The sequence below is a fragment of the Canis lupus genome, chromosome 6 (genome assembly GCF_011100685.1).
Source record: "Canis lupus familiaris isolate Mischka breed German Shepherd chromosome 6, alternate assembly UU_Cfam_GSD_1.0, whole genome shotgun sequence".
Lineage (NCBI taxonomy): Eukaryota > Metazoa > Chordata > Mammalia > Carnivora > Canidae > Canis > Canis lupus.
Genome location: NC_049227.1, coordinates 8,984,382 through 9,005,743, shown reverse-complemented (window position 1 = coordinate 9,005,743; position 21,362 = coordinate 8,984,382). Strand labels below are relative to the sequence as shown.

The 21,362-nt window shown below is 48.2% G+C and overlaps 1 protein-coding gene across 2 annotated transcripts; it reads right to left on the bottom strand.

Moving 5' to 3' along the window:
* Window positions 1-4: 4 nt before the first annotated feature.
* On the bottom strand, window positions 5-21,022 carry ACTL6B (actin like 6B). Of its 2 annotated transcripts, none has more exons than XR_005360565.1 (15): window positions 19,302-21,022; window positions 13,481-13,954; window positions 12,937-13,013; window positions 12,569-12,734; window positions 12,160-12,260; window positions 5,983-6,080; window positions 5,227-5,321; window positions 5,052-5,158; window positions 4,292-4,381; window positions 4,071-4,132; window positions 3,847-3,961; window positions 3,624-3,704; window positions 3,432-3,527; window positions 3,141-3,244; window positions 5-287 (listed from the first exon to the last, which is right to left on the bottom strand). XR_005360565.1 is itself a non-coding variant. In XM_038539242.1 (15 exons), exons 2-15 carry the CDS (start codon window positions 13,503-13,505, stop codon window positions 207-209), a joined length of 1,281 nt encoding a protein of 426 aa, XP_038395170.1. In that variant the 5' UTR covers window positions 13,506-13,954; window positions 19,302-21,019; the 3' UTR covers window positions 5-206. The 2 variants fall into 2 exon arrangements, 1 of the variants encoding a protein (XP_038395170.1); XM_038539242.1 differs by having other exon boundaries at window positions 3,141-3,227; window positions 19,302-21,019.
* Between the last annotated feature and the right edge of the window lie 340 nt (window positions 21,023-21,362).

Here is a 21,362-nt window from a genome sequence, read left to right as displayed (position 1 = left end):
AAACTTTTTTTCTTAAAACATTTTTACTTCTTTCAACCCAGAAACATCACAATCTAAGCGGACGAGAGGGCAGGGGAAGAGACGAGGGCATGGGGGTAGGGGCTTAGATCTGCGCTGGCTGAGGCCGAGCCGGGAAGCCCTCTCCCGGGTTTGGCGTCCTCTACCCCACCGCTGCGGGAGGGCGTGTGGGTGTTGAGGGGGCGCCCTCAGGGGCACTTCCGCTCCACGCACTGCTTCCCTCCCTCCTCATATTCCTGCTTGGAGATCCACATCTGTTGGAAAGTGCCCTGGGGACGGGGGACGACAGAGGCCACCATCAGCGCGGCCTCGGGGCGGAGGGTCGGGGGAACTGGACGCACCTCCGCACCTTCCACTAGTGCAAGCCCAGCCCCTCGGAAACCCTCCTCCCGCCCTCCGACCCCGCCTCTCCAGCCCAATCCCTTCCGCAGCGACCGCCCCAAGCCTCCCAGCCCTCTTTCATATTCCGTGCGAATACCCCTGCTCCTGTCGTTTAATCCTGACGTTGATTCATTCATTCAACAAGTAATTATTGCACACTGTCTGCCCTGGGCCACGCACTGGGCTAGAGCTGAGTAGGGGAGCTAACAGCCTCAGGCCAGCCGACCTGCCCCCCTTCCCCTCCCCCAATTCCTCCTCCTATCACTCCATCAGGGAGTCTCCGCATTCCCAAGAAGAATCTTTCCTTCACCCTCACCATTCCTGCACCACTTAACTTCTGGATGTAGTTTTCTTCATTCTGCCGGCCACCCCTCACGCTGAGCCTTGCCCCCGAGGGTATCGCGCTGGGCGTCCCAAACTCTTCCTTCTCTTTGATGGTTGCTCAATCTCTGCCTGAAAGCTAGTGCCTGTGTCCCTGGTACTACTGTCCCTGTTTCTCTCCTTTCCCGAACCAGCTCATCCACTCCTGGGACTTCTGCTTGTGCTCCAAAACCCTATTCCTCCCTCGATTTACCATTGCCAATGCTTGGAACTGAACACTAGACCCAAATACTCAACTGTCTTTAAACACCTCCTTCTGAGTCTCTTAAGACCTCAAATTCAGCATGTCTGTGACTGAGTTCCCCCAGAGCTGGCCCAAACCTTCTTCAGTGGCCTTTCTCATTTTCTATACTAGTGCTGGTGAATGTAGTGGCTATTGAGCACTGTGGCTATTGGGCACTTGAAATATGGCTAGTCCAAAATTTTTTTAAAAGATTTTATTTATTTATTAGAGAGAGAGAGAGAGAGAGAGAGGCAGAGACATAGGCAGAGGGAGAAGCAGGCTCCATGCAGGGAGCCTGATGTGGGACTCGATCCCAGGACTCCAGGATCATGCCCTGAGCTGAAGGCAGATGCTTAACCAATGAGCCACCCAGGCATCCCATGGCTAGTCAAATTGAGATGTGCTCTACAGTTATAAAATACACAATGGATACTGAAGACTAAATCCAGGAAAGAGAATGTAAAACATCTCATTTTTATATTGATCACACATTGAAATATCTTGAATATAATGAATTAAATAAAGTATGTTCTTTTCTTTTTAAGATTTTATTTTTAAGTAGGGGCATCTGGCTGACTCCGTTTTTAAGTAACCTCTACACCCACCATGGGGCTCGAACTCACAACCTCTAGATCAAGAGTCACACACTCGGAGTGCCTGGGTGGCTCAGTTGGTTAAGCATCTGCCTTCAGCTCGGGTCATGAACCCAGGGTCCTGGGATGGAGCCCCACATCAGGTTCCCCTCTGCCTCTGTTGCTCCCCCTGCTCCTGCTCTCTCCCTGGCTATCTCTCTCAAATAAATAAAATCTTAAAAAAAAAAAAAAAAAAAAAGAGTCATATGCTTTACTGACTGAGCCAGCCAGGCAACCCAAATAAGATATATTTTTTAAGCTTAACTTTCACCAGATTCTTGGGGCTCTTATAAAATATGCCTACTAGAAAATTTCAAGTTATATATGTGGCTCCTCATATTAAATTCCTGTTGGACACAGCTGCCAGGAGCTAGCATCCTGGGCATCATCCTAGACTCCTTCTAACTTTTCACATCCAGATGCTGCCCACATTGTGTCATGAGCTCCCAGTTCTACAGCCTGATACCCACTCCCCTGTCAAACTCCAGTCACAGTGGAGGCCACTGTTCAAGCCACTCTCCACTCTGTGGCCCCATTGAGCTTCTTAAACTTGGGTCTGACAGCATCTGCCCATTGCCTTTGGTCTCCCTGCCTCTCCCCATGGCCCAAGCATCCTCTCTCCTTCTTTGCCTCAAGGGTTCTTACTCAGTCTTCCATCTTCAGCTTGAATGCTCCTTAGAGCCCCTGAAACTAGATCAGGCCCTCCCTTCAAGGAACACTTGCACATTTTGAGGTGACTTCCTGCTTAATGGGCTCAGCAGCTGGTCTGTGCTGCCTCCTGAAGCAGGGACCATGTCAGGCACCCAGGGTGGGGGGCCACAATAACTGGATGGATGAATTCACACTGTCAGCCTCCTGTATTTCTGACCCCTGTTTCTGTCTCCTTGGGGGCTGCCCCTCTAGGAGATGACCTTCTTGCTCTGTCATGGTCCCATTGTCCTGTCTGTGTGGCTGACACCCATGAGATATAGTTTGCATCTCCAGCTCCCTGCTCAGCATCTTGCCTGTGTCCCACAGCAGGTCCAGAGAGGACTCACCACCTATTGCTCCAGAACCAGCCTGCCTGTCTCCTCTATCTGCCTCCTGCCCACCACCCCATCCTCACTGCTTTCACTCTGTGACTCTAGGACAATGGAAAGAGCCTCTTCCCAAGGTGCCCTTGTGTCTGGCTCATACTCTGATCTCCAAAGACTCATTCTGGACATAGTCTTCCCAAACATGCCTGTGACTGTCACATTGCTTCTTTGCCCCAAACTTCCAGTGTCTCTCTTCTGCTAAGTATAGTGGGTGCCTCGTCCATAGCCTCAACTTCCACTAATCTCTCCAGCTTCCTGTCCTTCTGCTCCCTGATTTGTCCTGATGGAGCATTCACCCTTCTGGGAGCCTACTCTTTCTCAAAAATAAAAGTTTGTTGAATGAATGAATAAGGAGGCGGACAAGGGGATGGGATGTCTGGGTCTGCCTGGTTCCCACAGTCAGTGCGAGGCCAGGCCCCTTCCTCTCACCAGTGAGGCCAAGATGGAGCCCCCAATCCAGGGGCTGAACTTGCGCTCCATGGTGCTGTTGCTGGCGATGAGCTTCAGCCGCATGCTCTGGGGGGAAAGAGGGGCTGGGGGAAGCAGACACCTGGGTTCTGGGAAGGGAGAGGGCTAGAAGTGGGGAAGACTGGGAAGCCGCAGGGGGAGGGGTCTGCTCTGGTGGCCAGAACACTTGCTGTTGAGGAAGGAGGAAGGACTGGGTCCTGGAGAGCTAAGCCAGGACAGGAATCCAGGACCCTGTTGGGGGAGGGCTCCTACCGGTGGGGTCTTCTGGGAAAGCTCCCGATTGAGCCTGTCAGTGAAGCCCTGGAGCAGGGTATTTCCACCGGTGACAATGACACTGCCATACAAGCCCTGAGTGCAGAGAGGAGTGTGCCTTCAGGGCACAGCCCCTCCCTGTCTCCCCACTACTTTTGGGCCCCTGGGCCCAGACACAGGCTTGGGCCTCACCGGGCGAATGTCGATGTCACACATGCCTATGCTGGTGGTCACCACGTGGCCCACACCCAACATGGTGTTCCCCGACAGGCCCTGCCAAGAAAGGTGATCTGGGTTTTGGGCCTCTGCCCTCTCTCCCCAGACCCCAGTGATCCTTCCCAGCCTCCCTCACACCCAACGTTGGCATCCAGGGAATCCAACCAGTCCCCACCTCAATACCCTCCACCCACCCAACCTTGACATTGGAGGGATCGAACAGGCCCTCGGGAATGCGGAGCCGTTCAGCACCATAGTCTGTGTTGTAGCCATTGGGCATCTCATAGTGTACCGTGGGCATCTGCGCAGCCACCCTGCCCAGGAAAAAGAGACTCTGCCTGGGGGTGCTCACAGGGGACCAGAGGTACCCTCTGAATCCCAGGCCTGCCCCCTGTCCCATCCCTCAGCCATGGGCTCACTTACTGCTCATCATAGGGAGAGTCTGAGACCTGTAGCACAGAGGCCTGGAAGTCCTGGATCACCTCCTGGGGACCCAGGGACACGGTGAGCAGTGAGGGCCTGGTGTCCCTCCTCAGCACCCCCAAGCCACCCCTGCAGGGCCTCTCTGTCCCTTCCCCTCTACTCATGGCAGGGGAGCAGGAGCTGGGAGGGATAGGGGTTGTTTCAGGGGACCGTCTCCTCACATTGCACATGTAGTTATGCCAGGACTTGGAAACCTGGGGGAGCTTCTCCTTCTTCTTCCAGTTTGGAGGGGCGCCCTCCCGTACAGGTTCCTGGGGGCACAAAGCCTATGAGCATCCTTCCCACTCCACTCCTGCCCAGCCCACCCTGACCACACCCATGCTCCTGCAGCTAACAGGCACTGAGTTCTTTGCTCTGCTGCCCACAAAAGGTGTTCCTCCTCCTTCTCTCTCAAAGGAGAGAGAATGGGGAGAGCCTGTCCCCATGTTTGCCACTCATGCAACAGGTACAGCTGATCTGAAAGGCCTAGGCTGGAGAAAGCTGAGGGCATGGGGGATACAGTGGGAGACGAGAACCTTAAAGAAGTAGCCTTTCCTGAGCCACATTCCATGTGGGAGTCCAGGGCGGACCCTTTCAGTGTCTCAACACTCACAGCTGCCGTATATGCTGTAATTCCACTTCACAGGGGAAGGAACTGAGGTTCGGAAAGCTTTGATCTGCTCTAGGTCACACAGCTCTTACATGGCAGAGGCAGACCTTGAACCTGGGTCTGCCGCACTGGCCCTCATACCTCCTGTTACCAGCTAGCTGTATGACCTTGGCCATGTCCTTCAGCCTGTCCAATCTCTGATGCTTTGATTATAACTTAAGGAACTGGACTCAGGGTCCTCTGGGGGCTCTGACACTCCTCTCTCTGATATCTAGTGGGTCAGTGGGTCAACTGTCATAGGGTAAGTGCCCCAGGCTCCCCAAAGACACCACCTTGGCAGCAATCATGTAAGGTGGAATGATGTCAATGGCCATTTCCTGGAAGAGCTCCCGGCACTGCATGGAGATGAAGTCCCCTGCTAGGGGCGACTTGACAATGCCTGGAAAGGGAGGGGGTGTCAGGGCCAGGTCCTCCCCAAGGAGTCCCCGACCCCTGTTGAGGCCCCACCTTGCTGTAGGACGTAGCCATCATGTACTGGGATGGCGGTGGTATGGGTGGCCCCACTGTCCAGCACTAGGCCCGTGGAACGTCCGTTTGCAAAGCTGGTGTGGGACGGGTAGGTCAAAGAGACAGCAGCAGCAAGTGAAGGGACTGGGACTCAGGTCTGCCCTGGTCACTCTCTGATCTCCTGGTCCAGTCCATTCACACTCTGCAAATCTCTCATTCTGGTTTATGACCCATCACAGGACAAAGGTTCCTGAGACTCCTGTCACTTCTTCCCTGTCTGAATCACAACTTTTCCCTCTTTTTCTTTCTTCTGAGCTCCCAGTTTCTCTTTAATCTTGGTTCAGTGTTCTGTGGGCTCCTTGAAATGAGGGGCCATATTGCCCCAGTGCCTAGCACAGGGGTCAACATAAGGTAGATCCTTAAAAAAATGAATGCTGATTGTTATATATTCTTCCTTGTTCTCTTCAGTTGCAGCCCCTGCTGTCTATGGTCCAACTCTCCCTCCTTTCCTCCCTCTTTGTCTCTCTCTCTGTTCAGTCTTATCCAAGGAATAGGAAAGAACTGCTGATCTGGCCACCCCAGGGTCAAAGGCATTTAGTGTACAGGGGCCCCTCTGCACTAATGGAGCACAGGGTGGGTGTCTGCCCATCCAGGACACTAATCTCCACAGAATCAGGTCCAGCCTCCAGCTTGACACACCACATAAACCCCACCCTGGCCCTCCACCCAGCCAGAGCAGCTCAAGCCAGAGGATACGCAGTAAGTACAGCTGTCTTGCATAAGAAGAAGGCAGGAATGTTGTATTGCTCGAACATCAGCTCTGTCAGCTTCTCCCGCTTGGCCCGTGTGTTCCACTGGGGAGAAAGTGCAGGAGGGGAGGATTCAAAAAAGGAGAGGCCCAGACACACACACACACACACACACACACACACATACACAGAAGACTTGGACTGGGGACAGAGGTCAGGTCTCTAGATCCACATATAACTCTAGAATGTGAGAAGTACAAAGAATTTTAAAGATTATAATCCAAACCCTGAAGTAAACCAAACTCAGAGAGGGAGAGTGACTTGACCAAGTTCACACACAAAGCCCTTGGTAGAGCTTGGTAGAGTTATAGTCTCTTGACTTCTGGCCCACTGTTCTTTACTGTATAATTCTATCAGCCTCCGGTTTATCCCTCTTCCCCATTTAAGTCATCTCAAAGGCATGAAAGCTGGGAAGAGGGTTTCTAGTAGAAATTGTGGATTGAATACAAACATCCAGTTTTATCCCCTTCCAAGATCCCAGGAAAAGTATAATAAAGGGGCAATTTAAAAAAGACATAAATCCATGGCACCTGGCTGGCTCAGTCAGTACAGCATGAAACTCCTAATCTTGGAGTTGTGAGTTTGAGCCCCATTTTGGGCATAGAGGTTACTCTAAAAAGGGGGGCACCAGGGTGGTGCAGTTGGTTAAGTGCCTGACTCTTGGTTTCGGCTCATGTTGTGATATCATGGTTGTGAGATCGAGCCCCTCATCAGGCTCTGCACTCAGCTCAGAGTCTGCTTGAGATTCTCTCTCCCTTCCCCTTTTCCTCCTCCTGCTCATGCTCTGTCTCTCTAAAATAAATAAATAAATAAATCTCTAAAAAAAAAACCAAAAGACCTAAAGCCACAAAAGCCAACCACCCACGAGAAGATGCTTAACATTGTTGGCCACCATGAGGGATATGCAATTTGAAATCACGAGATACCACTTCATACCCACTAGAGTATTAATAATAATTAAGAAAAAAATGGATATAGAGAAACTGAAACACTTGTACATTGCCATTGGGAAGGTGAAATGGTTCAGCCACTGTGGAAAACAATCAGCAGTTCCTCAAAAAGTTAAACATAGAATTACCATATGACCCAGCAATTCCACTCCTACTTATGTATCCAAAAGAACTGAAAACAGGTACTGAAATAAATCCATATACACAACTGTTCATAGCAGCACTATCCACAATAGCCACAGATGGAAACAACCCAGAAGTCCATGAATGGATTAATTGGAAAAACAAATTGTGGTGTGGTATATCCATGCAATGGAATGTTACTCACCATGAAACAGAATAAAATACTGATATATGCTACCGCATGGATGAACCTTGAAACTATTATGCTAAGTGAAAGAATACAGACATGAGAGGTCACATGTTGTATGATACCATTTATAAGAAAGATCCAGAATAGATACATTGATTGAGACAGAAAACAAATTGATGGTTGGTTGCCAAGGGCAAGGAGAGTAGGGAGAAACTGGTTAATGAAAACATATTTTCTTTTGGGCTGATGAAAATGTTGGGAGGTAGAAAAAGATGAGGGCTACACAACATTATGAATGTGTTTCATGGCATAGAACTGTTGACATCAAAAAAGTTAATTTTATGTTATGTGAATTTTACCTCAAAAAAAGAAGAGACAGATACCCTCAAGGATTGGGAATAATAAGGAAGGAGAAAACAGAAACATAGTTTTGAAGGTTGAAAATCAGATAGTTTAAAAAAAAAAAAGAAAAAAGAAAGATAGTTGAGTGGTAACTGGCTTAACAGATTCAACACTGACTCCTAAGCTGGTAGTGGGAAAAAGCCAGGAAATTGCAGAATCCTCAGAGGGTTTGGGAATTGGTAGTTTTGAGTACCTCTGGCAGGTAAGGTTAAGGGAAAGCTAAAATAAGATTATTTAAAGTTCTTCAAGTAACAGCTCCCAAAACTCTCTCCCCAGTTCCATGTCACTGGGTTATTACTCACTCCAGCCTCCACAGAAGACTGAAAGTTTAATTCCCTAGACAGAGTAAAACTGAGGGTCTCTGGACCGATGGGATACTTGACACAGGAGTAAAGAAGACACTATATTTAAAACAGGAGAAGACGGAGATCCCTGGGTGGCTCAGCGGTTTAGCGCCTGCCTTCAGCCCAGGGCATGATCTTGGAGACCCGGGATCGAGTCCCGCGTCGGGCTCCTTGCATGGAGCCTGCTTCTCCCTCTGCCTGTGTCTCTGCTTCTCTCTCTCTGTGTCTCTCATGAATAAATAAATAAAATCTTAAAAAAAAAAAAACAGGAGAAGAAAGTGATTCCATGTATATTAAATGGTGAGAATCTCAGCCCTATTGCTTCACTTGGCTCCCCGAAAGGGGGTCGCTAGGCCTATCTGTAGGGTACAAGTCTTCCCTGTGGGTTACATGAGATCTAAAGCTGCCAACTATAAAGACTCCTAACTCTGGGAAACGAACTAGGGGTGGTAGAAGGGGAGGAGGGGTGGGTGGGGGTGAGTGGGTGATGGGCGCTGAGGGGGTAATTGACGGGATGAGCACTGGGTGTTATTCTGTATGTTGGCAAATTGAACACCAATAAAAAAATAAAAAATAAATTTATTATATAAAAAAATAAAGCTGCCAACTATCAGAGGCTGCCTAACAATCATCCCAGGCAGGTCATCATATAGCAACATCCTCTATCACCACAGTCAATGAGTGCCTTGTCCCACACAGCTTCCAATCAGTATCTTAGTCCACCACTTGCAAACACAGGCAGACAACCAAAGATTTCTCAGAAATCTGAGAAAAGCCTCAAAATGAGATAGAGGGGCACTTGGGTGGCTCAGTGGTTAAGTATCTGCCTTTGGCTCAGGTCATGATCCTGGGGTCCTGGGATCAAGCCCCACATTGGGGAGCCTGCTTCTCCCTTTGCCTATGTCTCTGCCTCTCTTTCTGTGTCTCTCATGAATAAATCTTTTTTAAAAAGCAAGACATAGGGCCTCCCAACACCAAAAGAAGAAAAAGGGCATGGGGAAAAAATTGGAAGAACAGAGATTGTGCAGGGAAATGAAAACTTTGGAAAAACAAAACTAATCATATTCTGAGTGAGATAATAGATGATATTGCACCCATTAAGAATTGGATGTTCTAAAAGGTAACATTCATGGAACAAAAAAGAGCTCTAGGAAATTGAAAATACAGGAGCAGAAATGAAAAACCCAATAGAAGGGTTGAAAATAAAGTTGAGGGACACCTGGGTGGCTCAGCAGTTGAGTGTCTGCCTTGGCTCAGGGCATGATCCCAGGGTCCTGGGATCAAGTCCCACATTGGGCTCCCTGCAGGGAGCCTGCTTCTCCCTCTGCCTGTGTCTCTGCCTCTCTCTCTGCGTCTCAGATGAATAAATTAAATTAAATTAAATTAAATTAAATTAAATTAAATTAAATTAAATGGGGTATAGCCAGCCTGCAGCTGGTGTTCAGCCACTGGGAGATCATTCCCAGCGACCCCTTCTGGGTGCCGACCACCGAGGAAGAATACTTGAACTTTGGGGAAAAGGCTGATTCTGAGAACCAGGCCCGGAAGTACATGAACGCCGTGCGCAAGCAGAAGGGTCTTTACGTGGAAGAGAAGATAGTGGAGCATGCAGAAAAGCAGAGAACCCTCAGCAAAAATAAGTAGCTACTCTACTGGAAGGTTCTCTTCTTTTTTTTTTTTTTTAATTTTTTTTTTTTTTTTATCCATTTATGATAGTCACAGAGAGAGAGAGAGAGAGGCGCAGAGACACCGGCAGAGGGAGAAGCAGGCTCCATGCACCGGGAGCCCGACATGGGATTCGATCCCGGGTCTCCAGGATCGCGCCCTGGGCCAAAGGCAGGCGCCAAACCGCTGCGCCACCCAGGGATCCCTGGAAGGTTCTCTTCTTTATAGTAAATGTAAAAGCATCACCCAGGGTTTGATCCTGGAAACACTTCTTTATGCTGCATTCTCTCTGTGCATCTACTTTCAATAAAGTTGGTCCTTATGAATATTAAAAAAAAATAAATTTAAAAAAATTTTTTTAAAAAGAAAAATAAATGTGAGGGATTATCTTGGAAATTAGAGGAAAAGAGGAAAAGAAGGAAAACATAAGAAAAAAGATAAGAAAAGGAGAGGATCAGTTCAGGAGGTGCAAAATCCAAATAATATTTTCCAAAAGAGAGAACAGATAAATAGTGAGAGAAATAAATTATCAAATAAGTAATTTAAAATACTTAATTGAATAATGACTGATTTTTCTTCACAGAATTGGAAGACATAGGTTTCCAGATTGAAGGAATATCAATTTGAGTGTCTAAAGCAATGGATGAAAATTAAGCAATACGATATTGAAAAATTATATAACACTGAGGACAAAGTGCAAATTCTATAAGCTTTCACAAAAAAAAACATTATACCGAAAGATCAGGAATTAGATAGCTCTGCTTTCTTGATGGCAACAGTAGATGCTGGAAGACAATGGAAAAGTACCTTCAAGATTTCCTTTTTTTTAAACTTTTTTTTAATTTTTATTTATTTATGATAGTCACAGAGAGAGAGAGAGAGAGAGGCAGAGACACAGGCAGAGGGAGAAGCAGGCTCCATGCACCGGGAGCCCGATGTGGGACTCGATCCCGGGTCTCCAGGATCGCGCCCTGGGCCAAAGACAGGCGCCAAACTGCTGCGCCACCCAGGGATCCCAGTACCTTCAAGATTTCCAATCTGGGATGTTATATCTAGCTAAGCTATCAATCAAGGTCAGGCATGCAAGGTCCTAACATTTTTTACCTCTCATGACCTTTATAAGGCAGTTACTGGAGGATGTGCTCTATGAAAACAAGGGAGTACATCAAGAAAAGGAGTAATGAGATTCAAGAAACAGGACTTCTATTACGGGAGAGACGTGAGGGGATGCCCTAAGATGATGGTGAAGGGAGATGTCAGGATGATAGCTATGTCTTTTGTATAGAAGGCAACAAGTCCAAAGTGGAGCAATTAGTGGGTTTTTGGAGAGATTTCTTCAAAAAGACCAAATTGATAGAATATCTAATGGAGCTAATGTTTGAGAAAGGATATAGATAACATAAGCAGATAAATAATAGCAGATGAATAACTTAGGGTCATATCATTAAATAAATAGAAAGCTAAGCAAAATAAAAATCAGTGCAATTTTCAGTTCTATGTAAAGGAGCTGTGCAGGAAAGGAAAAGTGACCAGAGTATTGCCTGCCTGAGGCTTGATTACCATATATAAACACAAGAATGTAAATACTGAATAATAATTTTTTTAGAAATCTAAAATACAACTATACTTAAAGGTGAGGAATGAGGGAAGTGTGTGGTGTGGGCTGGAGGAGGAAAGAGAGCTCAATGTTTCTTTTTTTCTTTCTTTCTTTTTTTAGAGGAGAGTGTGTACAAGGAGAAGGAGGGGGAATGGGAGGGGGAGGGAGAGAATCTCAAGCAGATTCCCATGGAGCATGGAGCCCCATGCAGGGCTCAATCTCATGACCCTAAGATCACAGCCTGAGCCAAAATGAAGAGTCCCAACATTCAACTGACTGAGACACTCAGATACCCCTCAATATTTATTTTCTACAGTGGGAAATAAATCCCTAAAACTATAAAATCCACAAGCAGCATTTGAATGGGATATTTAGAGATATAGAATAATATGACAAAACTTCTCTAAATGAAAAGCAGTTGCCTCTGGAAAAGTGGAATGGAAGGAAGAGGATATGAATGGCCGTTTTTTCTTTAACATATTTTCTAAATCAAAGTGGTTATGTGCATATATAACATTGACAAAAATTTTAAGTTAAAAAGTCCAAAAGGACTTTGGTGGGGGGGGGGAGGGGGAGAAACAGCAGTGGATAAGGCTGAATGGGCAAAAGATATGAATGGATAAAACAGGAGGATGGAGAGGGATAAAGACTAAACCAGGGAGGAAAAAAAAAAGTGCTTGAAGATGGTGGAGTTGGAAGAAAAGTCTGAAAAGTTAAGTGGAGTGATCAATGGCAGATGCTTTCAGAAGGGAGAAGTGAAAAAAAAAAAAAAAAAAAAAGAAGGGAGAAGTGAATGGCAGAAAGGAGGTAGGGAGCACCTGGGGCTGGACTAGGGTTTGGGTGAGGCACTTACCGGGGCCTCAGACATGAGCACTGGATGCAGGTTGGGCTCGGACTTGACGTGTTTACTGTAGGTGTGATCCAGGATGGCGCGGAAGCATTCCCAGTCCTCAACTGGAGCCAGGAGGCCAGCGTGGAGAGATGAAGGTGGGCCGGCAGGGGTCCAGGGACAGAAAGCAAAGGAAGGAGGGATGCCAAGTCCAGGGGAGGGGAAGTGAGATCAGTTCTAGCAGAAATCCCCCCTTCCTGGGAATCTGTTGGGCCCCTGGGCTGGGAACCAGTCAGCTGTGGGAAGCTGTGAGGGAATTCCTGGGATGTGGGCAATTGCAAGATAGACTCTGTAAGTGTGGGGTGATATGTCCTGGGTTGTGGTGAGTGGGATCCTGGTCTGTGGTGGGAGACAGTGGGTGGGGGCTCCTTACTCATGCCATTCTTGAGGGGCGACATGACCTCTGCTCCATCCCGAGGCACATGCAGGGCGTTGGTGTCGATGTGGAAGATCTTCCCTTTCTTCTCTTTCTCCCCCTCCAGCTCCAGCCCGCCCCCCTCCTCCGCGGCCAGCAGCCCCACCGTGGTGGGGAAGTCAGCCTGGAGGGGGCATGGGCAGGAAGAGGGATCAACCTCTTGCCCCTATCCAGACCCATAGCAAGGCCCTCAGCCCGCCCCTGGGTTTACTCCCACATTCCCGCTCTGCAGAGCTTCTCTCTGTGTTGTGAGAACCCTGGGTCACTGGGAAGCCTGGAGGGGAGTCCGAGGCCCTAGGACTTGGGGATGGGGCTGGAAGGCTCACCTTGGGGCAGTCCTCCCCAGCGTACCCAGCGCGGACTGAGAAGGAGCCAATGTCAAAGACCAGCGCCCCCACCTCATCTGTGTGGGGAGACAGGTGTGTGAGGGGACCTCTCCCAAACTCTCTCCCCCTGGATAGCTCGGAGAGGAGGTCAAGGCAGAGCCAGTCTCGCCACCTTCAACGCTTGCCGGGGCAAGTAGGAGCTCGGCCTGAAGTCCGGGGTCCTGGGAGTGGGGATCAAGCCTCCCCAGAGTCCCTTCTTGCCCAGTGGCCTTATTCAGGCCACTCTCCTTGCCGGGAAAGAAGGGGCCAGGGGGCCGGGAGGAGGTGAGTTGGATGGTGGAGAGTGACCCCAGTGCGCGCAAACGACCGACCTGGGAGGACCAAGGTAGGAGTGGCGCAGGACCCAAACCCAGGGCTGGACCCGTTCGAGCGCCGGGGTGACAGGCCCTAGGGTGCCCAGAGCTTAGGTCGCGCGGGTTCGGGGTGCAGGGCTGCCGGTGAGGCCGCAGCAGGCTGGGTAGCCTGAAGCCCGAGGCTAGCTCACCTCCGCCGTAGACGCCCCCGCTCATAATGCCCTCTTAGCGCTGCTCACGGCCCGTGGGCGGCGACGGGATCAGCACCGAGGCGGCCGGACAGCTCCCGGGATCCCGGGCGGGGCGGGGCGCTCAGTAGCCAATCAGGAGGCCGGATCCCCCGCCCCCAATGACGCCGTGGATTGGCTGCAAGGCGAGACAATAACCGGACCCGGGGCTGCTGCTTTAAAGGGGCAGACACCGCAACTTTAAGATTGTGGGGAGGATAGCAAGGACTTCGAGATCGATTCTAACAGATAGCCAGGTAGAGAGCAGACGTACACAAGAGATGGAAACCTTGTCCATTTGGAGACCAGGACGCCTCAGGACGTCTCACGGGGCCCCTGCTCTCTTACTTTTTTTAAATGGGGTCGAGAAAAGGGCACCATAGTCCTGGAGAGTCGTCCATTCTCTGGCTCCTGATCAAGGTTCTGCCATACCCAAGTCTGAATGAAATCACCGGGCGAAGGAGGGAAAGGAAGAAGGGAAGGAGGAGAGAGGTACAGGAGGGGGCGTGTCTCCATCTTCTCCCTGTTTCTTTCTATCCTTGTCTTTCTAGTGCCCCCTTTTCCTCTCCCGTCCCCGGTGCCTGGGCCCTATACATATACACGTGTACCCGTGCTCAGCTAACCCATCTTCAGCTCCCTTTCCCCATCTATCTCTCCCCAGCTGTTTTCCTGGCCTGACACCACCTCCACAGCAATTTTAATAGCAAAGGTGAAGGAGCAGCTCCGACAGCTTGGCTTAGCTGAGCGACTCTTATGTGAGCATGTGTGTAGATGTGTGCCTATATGTATGCGTTTATGCGTGTCAGGATGTGTGCATGTGCATATGCATGTCTGTATATGCATGTGAATGTTTGTTTTGAGGGCACTCTTACCTATTTGCTGAGTGTGAGGGAAGCATTAAAACCATGGATAGCGGGTTTTGGCACACACACGAAAGAAAAGGAAAGAAAGAAAGAAAAAGAAGAGGAAAGGGAAAGGGAAAGGAAAAAAAGACCATGGATGGCACAGGAAGAGGATACCTTGTGACAACCAATGCCCCAGAAGTTTCTCTGCTCACCAGATGCCCGCTCTGAAAGAGACTAAGGTGGCTCATTGATCACCCACTGGCAAGAGTGGCATTTCACATGCCCAATGTTGTTTGGGAGTCCAGGCCTAGAACCTCAGACTGGAGGCATCCAGGCTTAAGTGGGAGAGGTGAGCTGTAGGGGAGAGAGCTGACTCAGTGCTGGGAAACTGAAATATTTCTGAGTTAGTCATTGGCCTCTATAAATTGAGACCTAGATGACTGGATGAGTCCCTTGACCTCTTGACACCTGCATTTATCTTACAAAATTGTTATTACTGTTATTATTATTGTTGTTGCTGAGGTGAGGATTACAGGAACACTGGAGTAGAAAGTGATTCTATTCGTGGCCTGTACCTCTCCTTTTGTTGACATTTAATGAAGTTGCTTCACTTCCCCTACAAATTCACCTTGTCAGTTCCCTCTCTTAACCCAGTCCAGAGACTGCCTCAAGTCAGGAGAAATATTATTGATCATAGATCCAGCCCCTCAATTTATTTTTTTAAAGATTTTATTTACTTATTCCTGAGAGACACAGAGAGAGGGAGGCAGAGACACAGGCAGAGGGAGAAGCAGGCTCCATGCAGGGAGCCCGATGTGGGACTCGATCCTGGGACTCCAGGATCACGCCCCAGGCTGAAGGCAAGTGCCAAACCACTGAACCACCCAGGGATCCCCTAGCACCTCAATTTTACAGAGGTTTCCCCAGATGGAGGCAGGTCCCTGTCTTGGGTCAGACAACCCACTCTTGGCAGAGCCAGGACTAGAACTCACATTTCTCATCAGCCAGTTTAGAAATGACCTTATTTCACAACACTTCTGTGTCCCAGTCCAAGATTCATTGTCCCTATCTGTAGGACGGCTGGTAGTGAGGACTCAATCTGATGCCAGAATCAAGTGCCTGGCTAAGAGCTGGGCACACAGGAACTATTCAGTAAACACTGGCCCTAAGAATGTTCTTGGGGAGTTTTTGAGGCTTTACTATTATTATTCATAAATTAGAAATCTGTAATACTGTAATGAGAACTGAATTTTCCTCTCATGGTTTTTCCTCTATAGCTGGCTGACTACACGACTGGACTTGATTTACCTTCCAGTCAACTGTGGCCAATTTTCATTTGTCATTCTTTTGTATTATGATTCTATTGTATTATGTAAGGTAAAAGGTTATTAATATATTTCACTATCCATTCGTTGATTCAGCAAACGTCTTTGTGCAAGACATGGGAATACTGAGATGGATAAGATATATTCTTGCCCTCAAGGGGTTTTGCTGTAGTGGGGAGCTTAGGCATGCACGAAAGTGGCAAGAAATGGGGGCCCAGAGGAAGGAGGGGCCGCCTGTCTCCAGGAGTCCAGGAAGGCTTCTAGAAGTGAAGTTTGAGCTGAATTGTGAAGGATGAATAGTTCACTGGTGAACAAGGTAGGAAAGGTCTTTCACACAAAGAATAGCACATGCAAAGTTCTAGAGACATGATCATTTCTGGCATATGTGGAGTTAGGAGCTTAGTCTTGAAAGAGAGTTGCACAAGAGCTGCTGGCAGAGATCAGAGTCAGGGGGAAATGACAGTGGAAAAGTAGCCAAAGACCAACTTGTTCATAACTAAATCCTATTTTTATTTAGCAAACACAAAACATCCAGTGCCTAGATGTAAAGCATTTTAAGTGATTTACAAATGTTAAGTACTCCAGTCCTTATAATGATCTGATTATTATCCACATTTTGTAGGGGAAACAGACATGGAGAGATTAAGTGACTTGCCCAAGGTCACTCAGCTGGTAGATGACACAGCTGAGATTTCAGCTGTGGCCTGTGAAAAGTATTCTCTGGAGAAAATGTTGCCTTGCTTCTACTCTTTTCATAAATGTTTTCTAGATACCTGATGGACATTAGGAATAAAATGGCTCATAAAACTTGATGTAACTCGGGGCACCTGAGTGGCTCTGTCGGGTGGGCATCTGCCTTTGGCTCGGGTCATGATCCCAGGGTCCTGAGTTTGAGCCTCACGTCGGGCTCCCTGCTTGGCACGAAGTCTGCTTCTCCCTCTCCCTCTGCCTGCCACTCTCCTTACTTGTGCATGCTCTCTCTCTCTGTCAAATAAATAAATAGGGGTGCCTGGGTGGCTCAGCGGTTGAGGATCTGCCTTTGGCTCAGGGGTTGATCCCCAAGTCTCGGGATCGAGTCCTACATCGGGCTTCCTGCATGGAACCTGCTTCTCCCTCTGCCTGTGTCTCTGCCTCTCTGTGTGTCTATCATCAATAAATAAATGGAATCTTAAAAACAAACAAACAAATAAATAAGTAAATAAATAAATAAATAAAATCTACCCCCAAAAAACCAAAAAAAAAAAAAAAAAAACCCAACTTGATATGACTCTCCTAGGGTTGAATGTCTATCCTAGAAGATGGAGGGTTAAATCATTAATTTAAGAAAATCACCTGGAGGTTCACACATTTCAGCCTACACTAGGTTGGCCAAACCTGAACATCTGGTAATGATGTTGAAGGTGGTAGGGCCAGGACCCTCTGCCCCCCACACCTTGGAAATGATTTGGCATCTTGTGAGGGTCTGTTCCTTCCGTGGTTGGCTCTTCCCCAGTTCCCTGCCAGATACATCAAGTGTCTTGGCTTCACAGGGAGCCCCTCTCTAGTGAAGGTGGCAAGTGCCCAGAAATAAACAGTCCAGTAAAGGCCGCAGTAGGAATGGAGCCAACATTGCAGTGGGGCACAAACAACAGTGTGGTCAGGGAGGCAGTATTTAAACTAAACTGAACTGAATTTTCCCAGATGACAAGGAAGTAGGATTGGACTTGGGGAGTGGAAGGCATTCAAAGAGGGGACAAGACCCAGACTGTGCATCATGAAGTGTGGCCCTTCTCACGGAACCAATGGGGAACTCTTACATCATTTTGAACAACAGTTATATGATCTAATTTGCATTTCAGAAAGATATGTCTGGAAGCTGTTTGGTAGATGAATAGAGAGGAACTATCTTAGAGGCCAGAATATAGACTAGGGCTAGGGTAACAGCATTTAGCATATGGTAGAAGGGATGGATTTAAGCAATATACAAGAGGTAGCATTGACAGGATGTATCCACCAGTGACACAGATTGCTAGTCTTACATCAATGGTTATCTCCCTTCTTTCTTTATTAATAACATTTTAGCTGGGCATATGGCTAGAGACTACATTTCCCCAGCCATTTTTTGCAACTGGCCAACCTCTGAGCAGAAGTTATTGTTGTAAAAAAAAAAAAAAAAAGGAAGTTATTGTTGTCCTTAAACAAGAAAGAACTTGTGCTTTCCACCCCATCCCCCTTCCCAATGGATGAAATTCAGGTATGATTGTGGAAAGCTGCTTGGGCCACAGTATACAGAGAGATGGAAGCTAGGTGTTGAGGATGGCAGAGATGCCCCCACAGTCCTAGAGGATGTTTTAAATTTGTCTCTTAAGCCATTGAATTTGTGGGACTCTTTGTTATAGTAGCTTGGCCTATACCCTAATTAGCTGACCATCTTTGGATATGGGGAATGAAGGCACAAGAAGCCCCTGGATGGATGGCAATGCTGTTAACTGGGCCAAGAGATTCAGAGAAAGGGTAAGGTTAGGCAGGGTGGGGTGGGGTAGAAGAGGATTAATTTAGTTTTGAATGTGTTGAATGTGACATGTCTGTGATCAGTGGTGCATAATAAATGTTTTAACAATCAGCTCTTGGGGCAGCCCCGGTGGCCCAGCGGTTTAGCGCCGCCTTCAGCTGGGGACATGATCCTGGAGACCCGGGGATTGAGTCCCTCATCAGGCTCTCTGCGTGGAGCCTGCTTCTCCCTCTGCCTGTGTCTCTGCCTCTCTCTCTCTCTGTGCCTCTCATGAGTAAATAAAAATAAAAAAATAAAATCTTTAAAAAACAAAACAAAACAATCAGCTCTTCTGCGAGCATCCAGATGAAGATATTCAGGCTGTGGTTGGACATACACCAAGTCTACACCTGGGGGGAGACATCTGGGCTGGACATGGAGATTTGAAAGATATGGGCAATTAGGGGATAGTCACAGTAATGGAGGAAGTGACCAGTGAGAAAAAGAGGCTGAAGCTGGGATCCTGGGAGAAACAATGTTTACAGATGCCTAGAAGAGAAAGGGAGGACCAAGGAGAAGTCTGAGAAAGAAGAGTCAGAAGGAGGAGGAAGTATATCCCATGACCCATGGGAGCCAGGTTCTCCACATGTTCTCCAGGGATCCTGCCTTCTCAGAGAAATCGGTCATCCATTGGCCATCCCCTCTTTTTTTTTTTTTTCAAAGATTTTATTTTTTTTTATTTTTATTTATTTATGATAGTCACACAGAGAGAGAGAGAGAGAGAGAGGCAGAGACACAGGCAGAGGGAGAAGCAGGCTCCATGCACCGGGAGCCCGATGTGGGATTCGATCCCGGGTCTCCAGGATCGCGCCCTGGGCCAAAAGCAGGCGCTAAACCACTGCGCCACCCAGGGATCCCCCATTGGCCATCCCCTACCTCTGTATCCTTCACCTCCCCCAACTCCCATCCTTCCCATTACCATCTAAACAAGCTCCAGTAGCTCCTATCAAAACCCAAATACCTTGATTTCAAATTCTCCTCTCATCATATGTAGCCCCACCTTTCTATCCCCTACCTCCTCCAAATCAAGATTCCCAGAGTTTTGGCCACTTTGGTTGTCCCCATTGCCTCATTTTTTTACTTACCCTCAGCCCACTGCAAGCAAACTTGCATTCACTGCAAGTGCTCTTGACAAAGTCACCACTGGCTTCCTCGTTAATCTCATGCACACTTCCCAGCCCTGTCTTGCTTCATCTCTCTGCAGCATTCAACACAGTTTACCATTCCCTTGTTGGAACATTCTTTTCTTTTGGGCTCCAGAACTCCATATTCTCCTGATTTTCCTGTTAGCTCTCTGGCTTCTCCTTTGGCAGCTTGTTCTCCTCTCCCTGACCTCTAATGTTGGAGTTCCTCAGGGCTTGGTCTTGGGCCATCTTGTCTTTTCCCTGAGTCTCTTTATGACTTCATCTGCTCTAAAACGCCACTCATTCCCAAGGCTTTATTCCAACTCCTGCTCTTCTGTGGAGCCCCAGACCTGGTTTGACAGCCACTTTCTGAACATTCTTCTTTGCACTTCTCTGAGGCGCTACAAACCTAACATGTCCTCAATTTAAAAATTTTTGATCTTCCTCCCCAAATGTGTTCCCCTCCCAAATGTTCTGCTTTTAGCAAATGTCACATTTCAAGCCACCAGCACCAATGGTCATTTCAATGATCATCTACCATCTGTCTCCTCTGTACAGTGTAAACTCTCTGTAGGCAGAGGAAGGATGCACCCTTTCATGGTTGTATCCTCAAGGCCTAGGACAGTGCCTCATGCATCAGAGACTGAATATTTGGTGAATGTGTCAAGACAAAGAAGCGTATTTGCCAAAAGTGAGAGGAAAAGTGAAGCCAAAAGTGAGAGGAAGCAGTGTCAGATGCCCTACGGAGATTAATAAAATTGGGTTCTAGTCCTAAGCTGCCAGTTTTCTAAGTGACTTTTGGGAAGTCACTTTGCCCATCTGTAGATTGACAGGAAATTGAAGTGAATTATCCATTAAGGTCCCTTCCAAATTCTAATGCCTAACTGACATCTATCACCTCCTACAAATATATCATTGAATTAGTAAGTGCACATCAACGGGATTTGTGCATAAAGAAGAATGTGACTGTTTTCTTACATTCTTAAAAATATTGTGCTTTGAAAGCTTCTTCCAGTGTCTTTAATGGAGGCCACAAGAAGTCAGTTTTAATACTTTCACTTTTAAATTCAATGAGGACTCAGTGAAGACTCTTCATTGAGGTGAACTTTGAAAATGCTTTGCTTCCAAAGCATTTTCACAATCCAATGTGACTTGCAGGGCAGGCGACAGTCAACACTCATTTTACAGGTGTGGAAGCTAAGGCCTGGGCTTACATTCTCATTCCTTTACAGGGATGGTGCTCGGGAGCGTTCCTCAAGAGGCTAGTGTACTGATATGACTGCACAGTTAAGTCGCTAAGGCTGCCTCGTTCGTATCTCAACTCTGGAGTCCTAGGAGTCTGCTTCCACTGCAACAAAATGGGGACAATGCTAGTCCTGAAACGCACAACACTGTCGTGAGGATTAGATTAAGTATGGAACTCAATAAATATGAGTTATCACAGTGTCACGCAGCCCCGTGGAGTTTCACAAAAGCCCAGCGGGCAACGCCGGGGAACTTCCCGGGCACGACACTTCTCACCGTTCCCAGGTTCAGGGGCCCGCATCATTCCTCGGGGGCTCTCAGAAGAGCAGCTCTCCCCCTCGGCCGCGTCAGAGTCGCCGGCCGGGTCCCGTGCGGGTCTCCATCTGCCGGGCTCAGTCCCAGGCCGGTGGAGGGGCGTGGTCTCACTGGGGCAGGGGCGTGCCGAACCCAGAACTGGGGCGTCGAGCTCCCGAACCCCGTCTGGAGCCGCCCAATCCGGGAGGGTAGGTCACGTGACCAGCGAGCGGTTTTTTTTTTTTTTTTTTTTTTTCCTACCCTCCCTCCCCTCCCCTACGCCGGTACCACCTCTGTCAGTCCCGGGGGGGATGTCTTGCGCCTTTTCGGAAAGCAAAGCATTAATTTTGATCCGTTTTGCGTCGAAATCGTGTGGTGTGATATCTCTGTTGTGACGGAGTCAATCCTTGTCCCTGAAGGGGTCTTTTGCCTTCCGGCGTCCCCCCACCACTAAGGAGTTGGTTTCGCCCAGCCGGGCCCTGG

Bases quoted from the DNA above. Each gene is read 5' to 3' on its own strand.
- ACTL6B (XM_038539242.1), bottom strand. From the start codon at position 13,505: ATGAGCGGGGGCGTCTACGGCGGAG. The intron at 12,735-12,936 runs GTGAGCCTTCCA...TGCCCCCTCCAG, and splicing joins CTGGGGAGGACTGCCCCAAG to GCTGACTTCCCCACCACGGT. The intron at 3,705-3,846 runs GTTGGGTGGGTG...CTTTCTTGGCAG, and splicing joins TCGATCCCTCCAATGTCAAG to GGCCTGTCGGGGAACACCAT.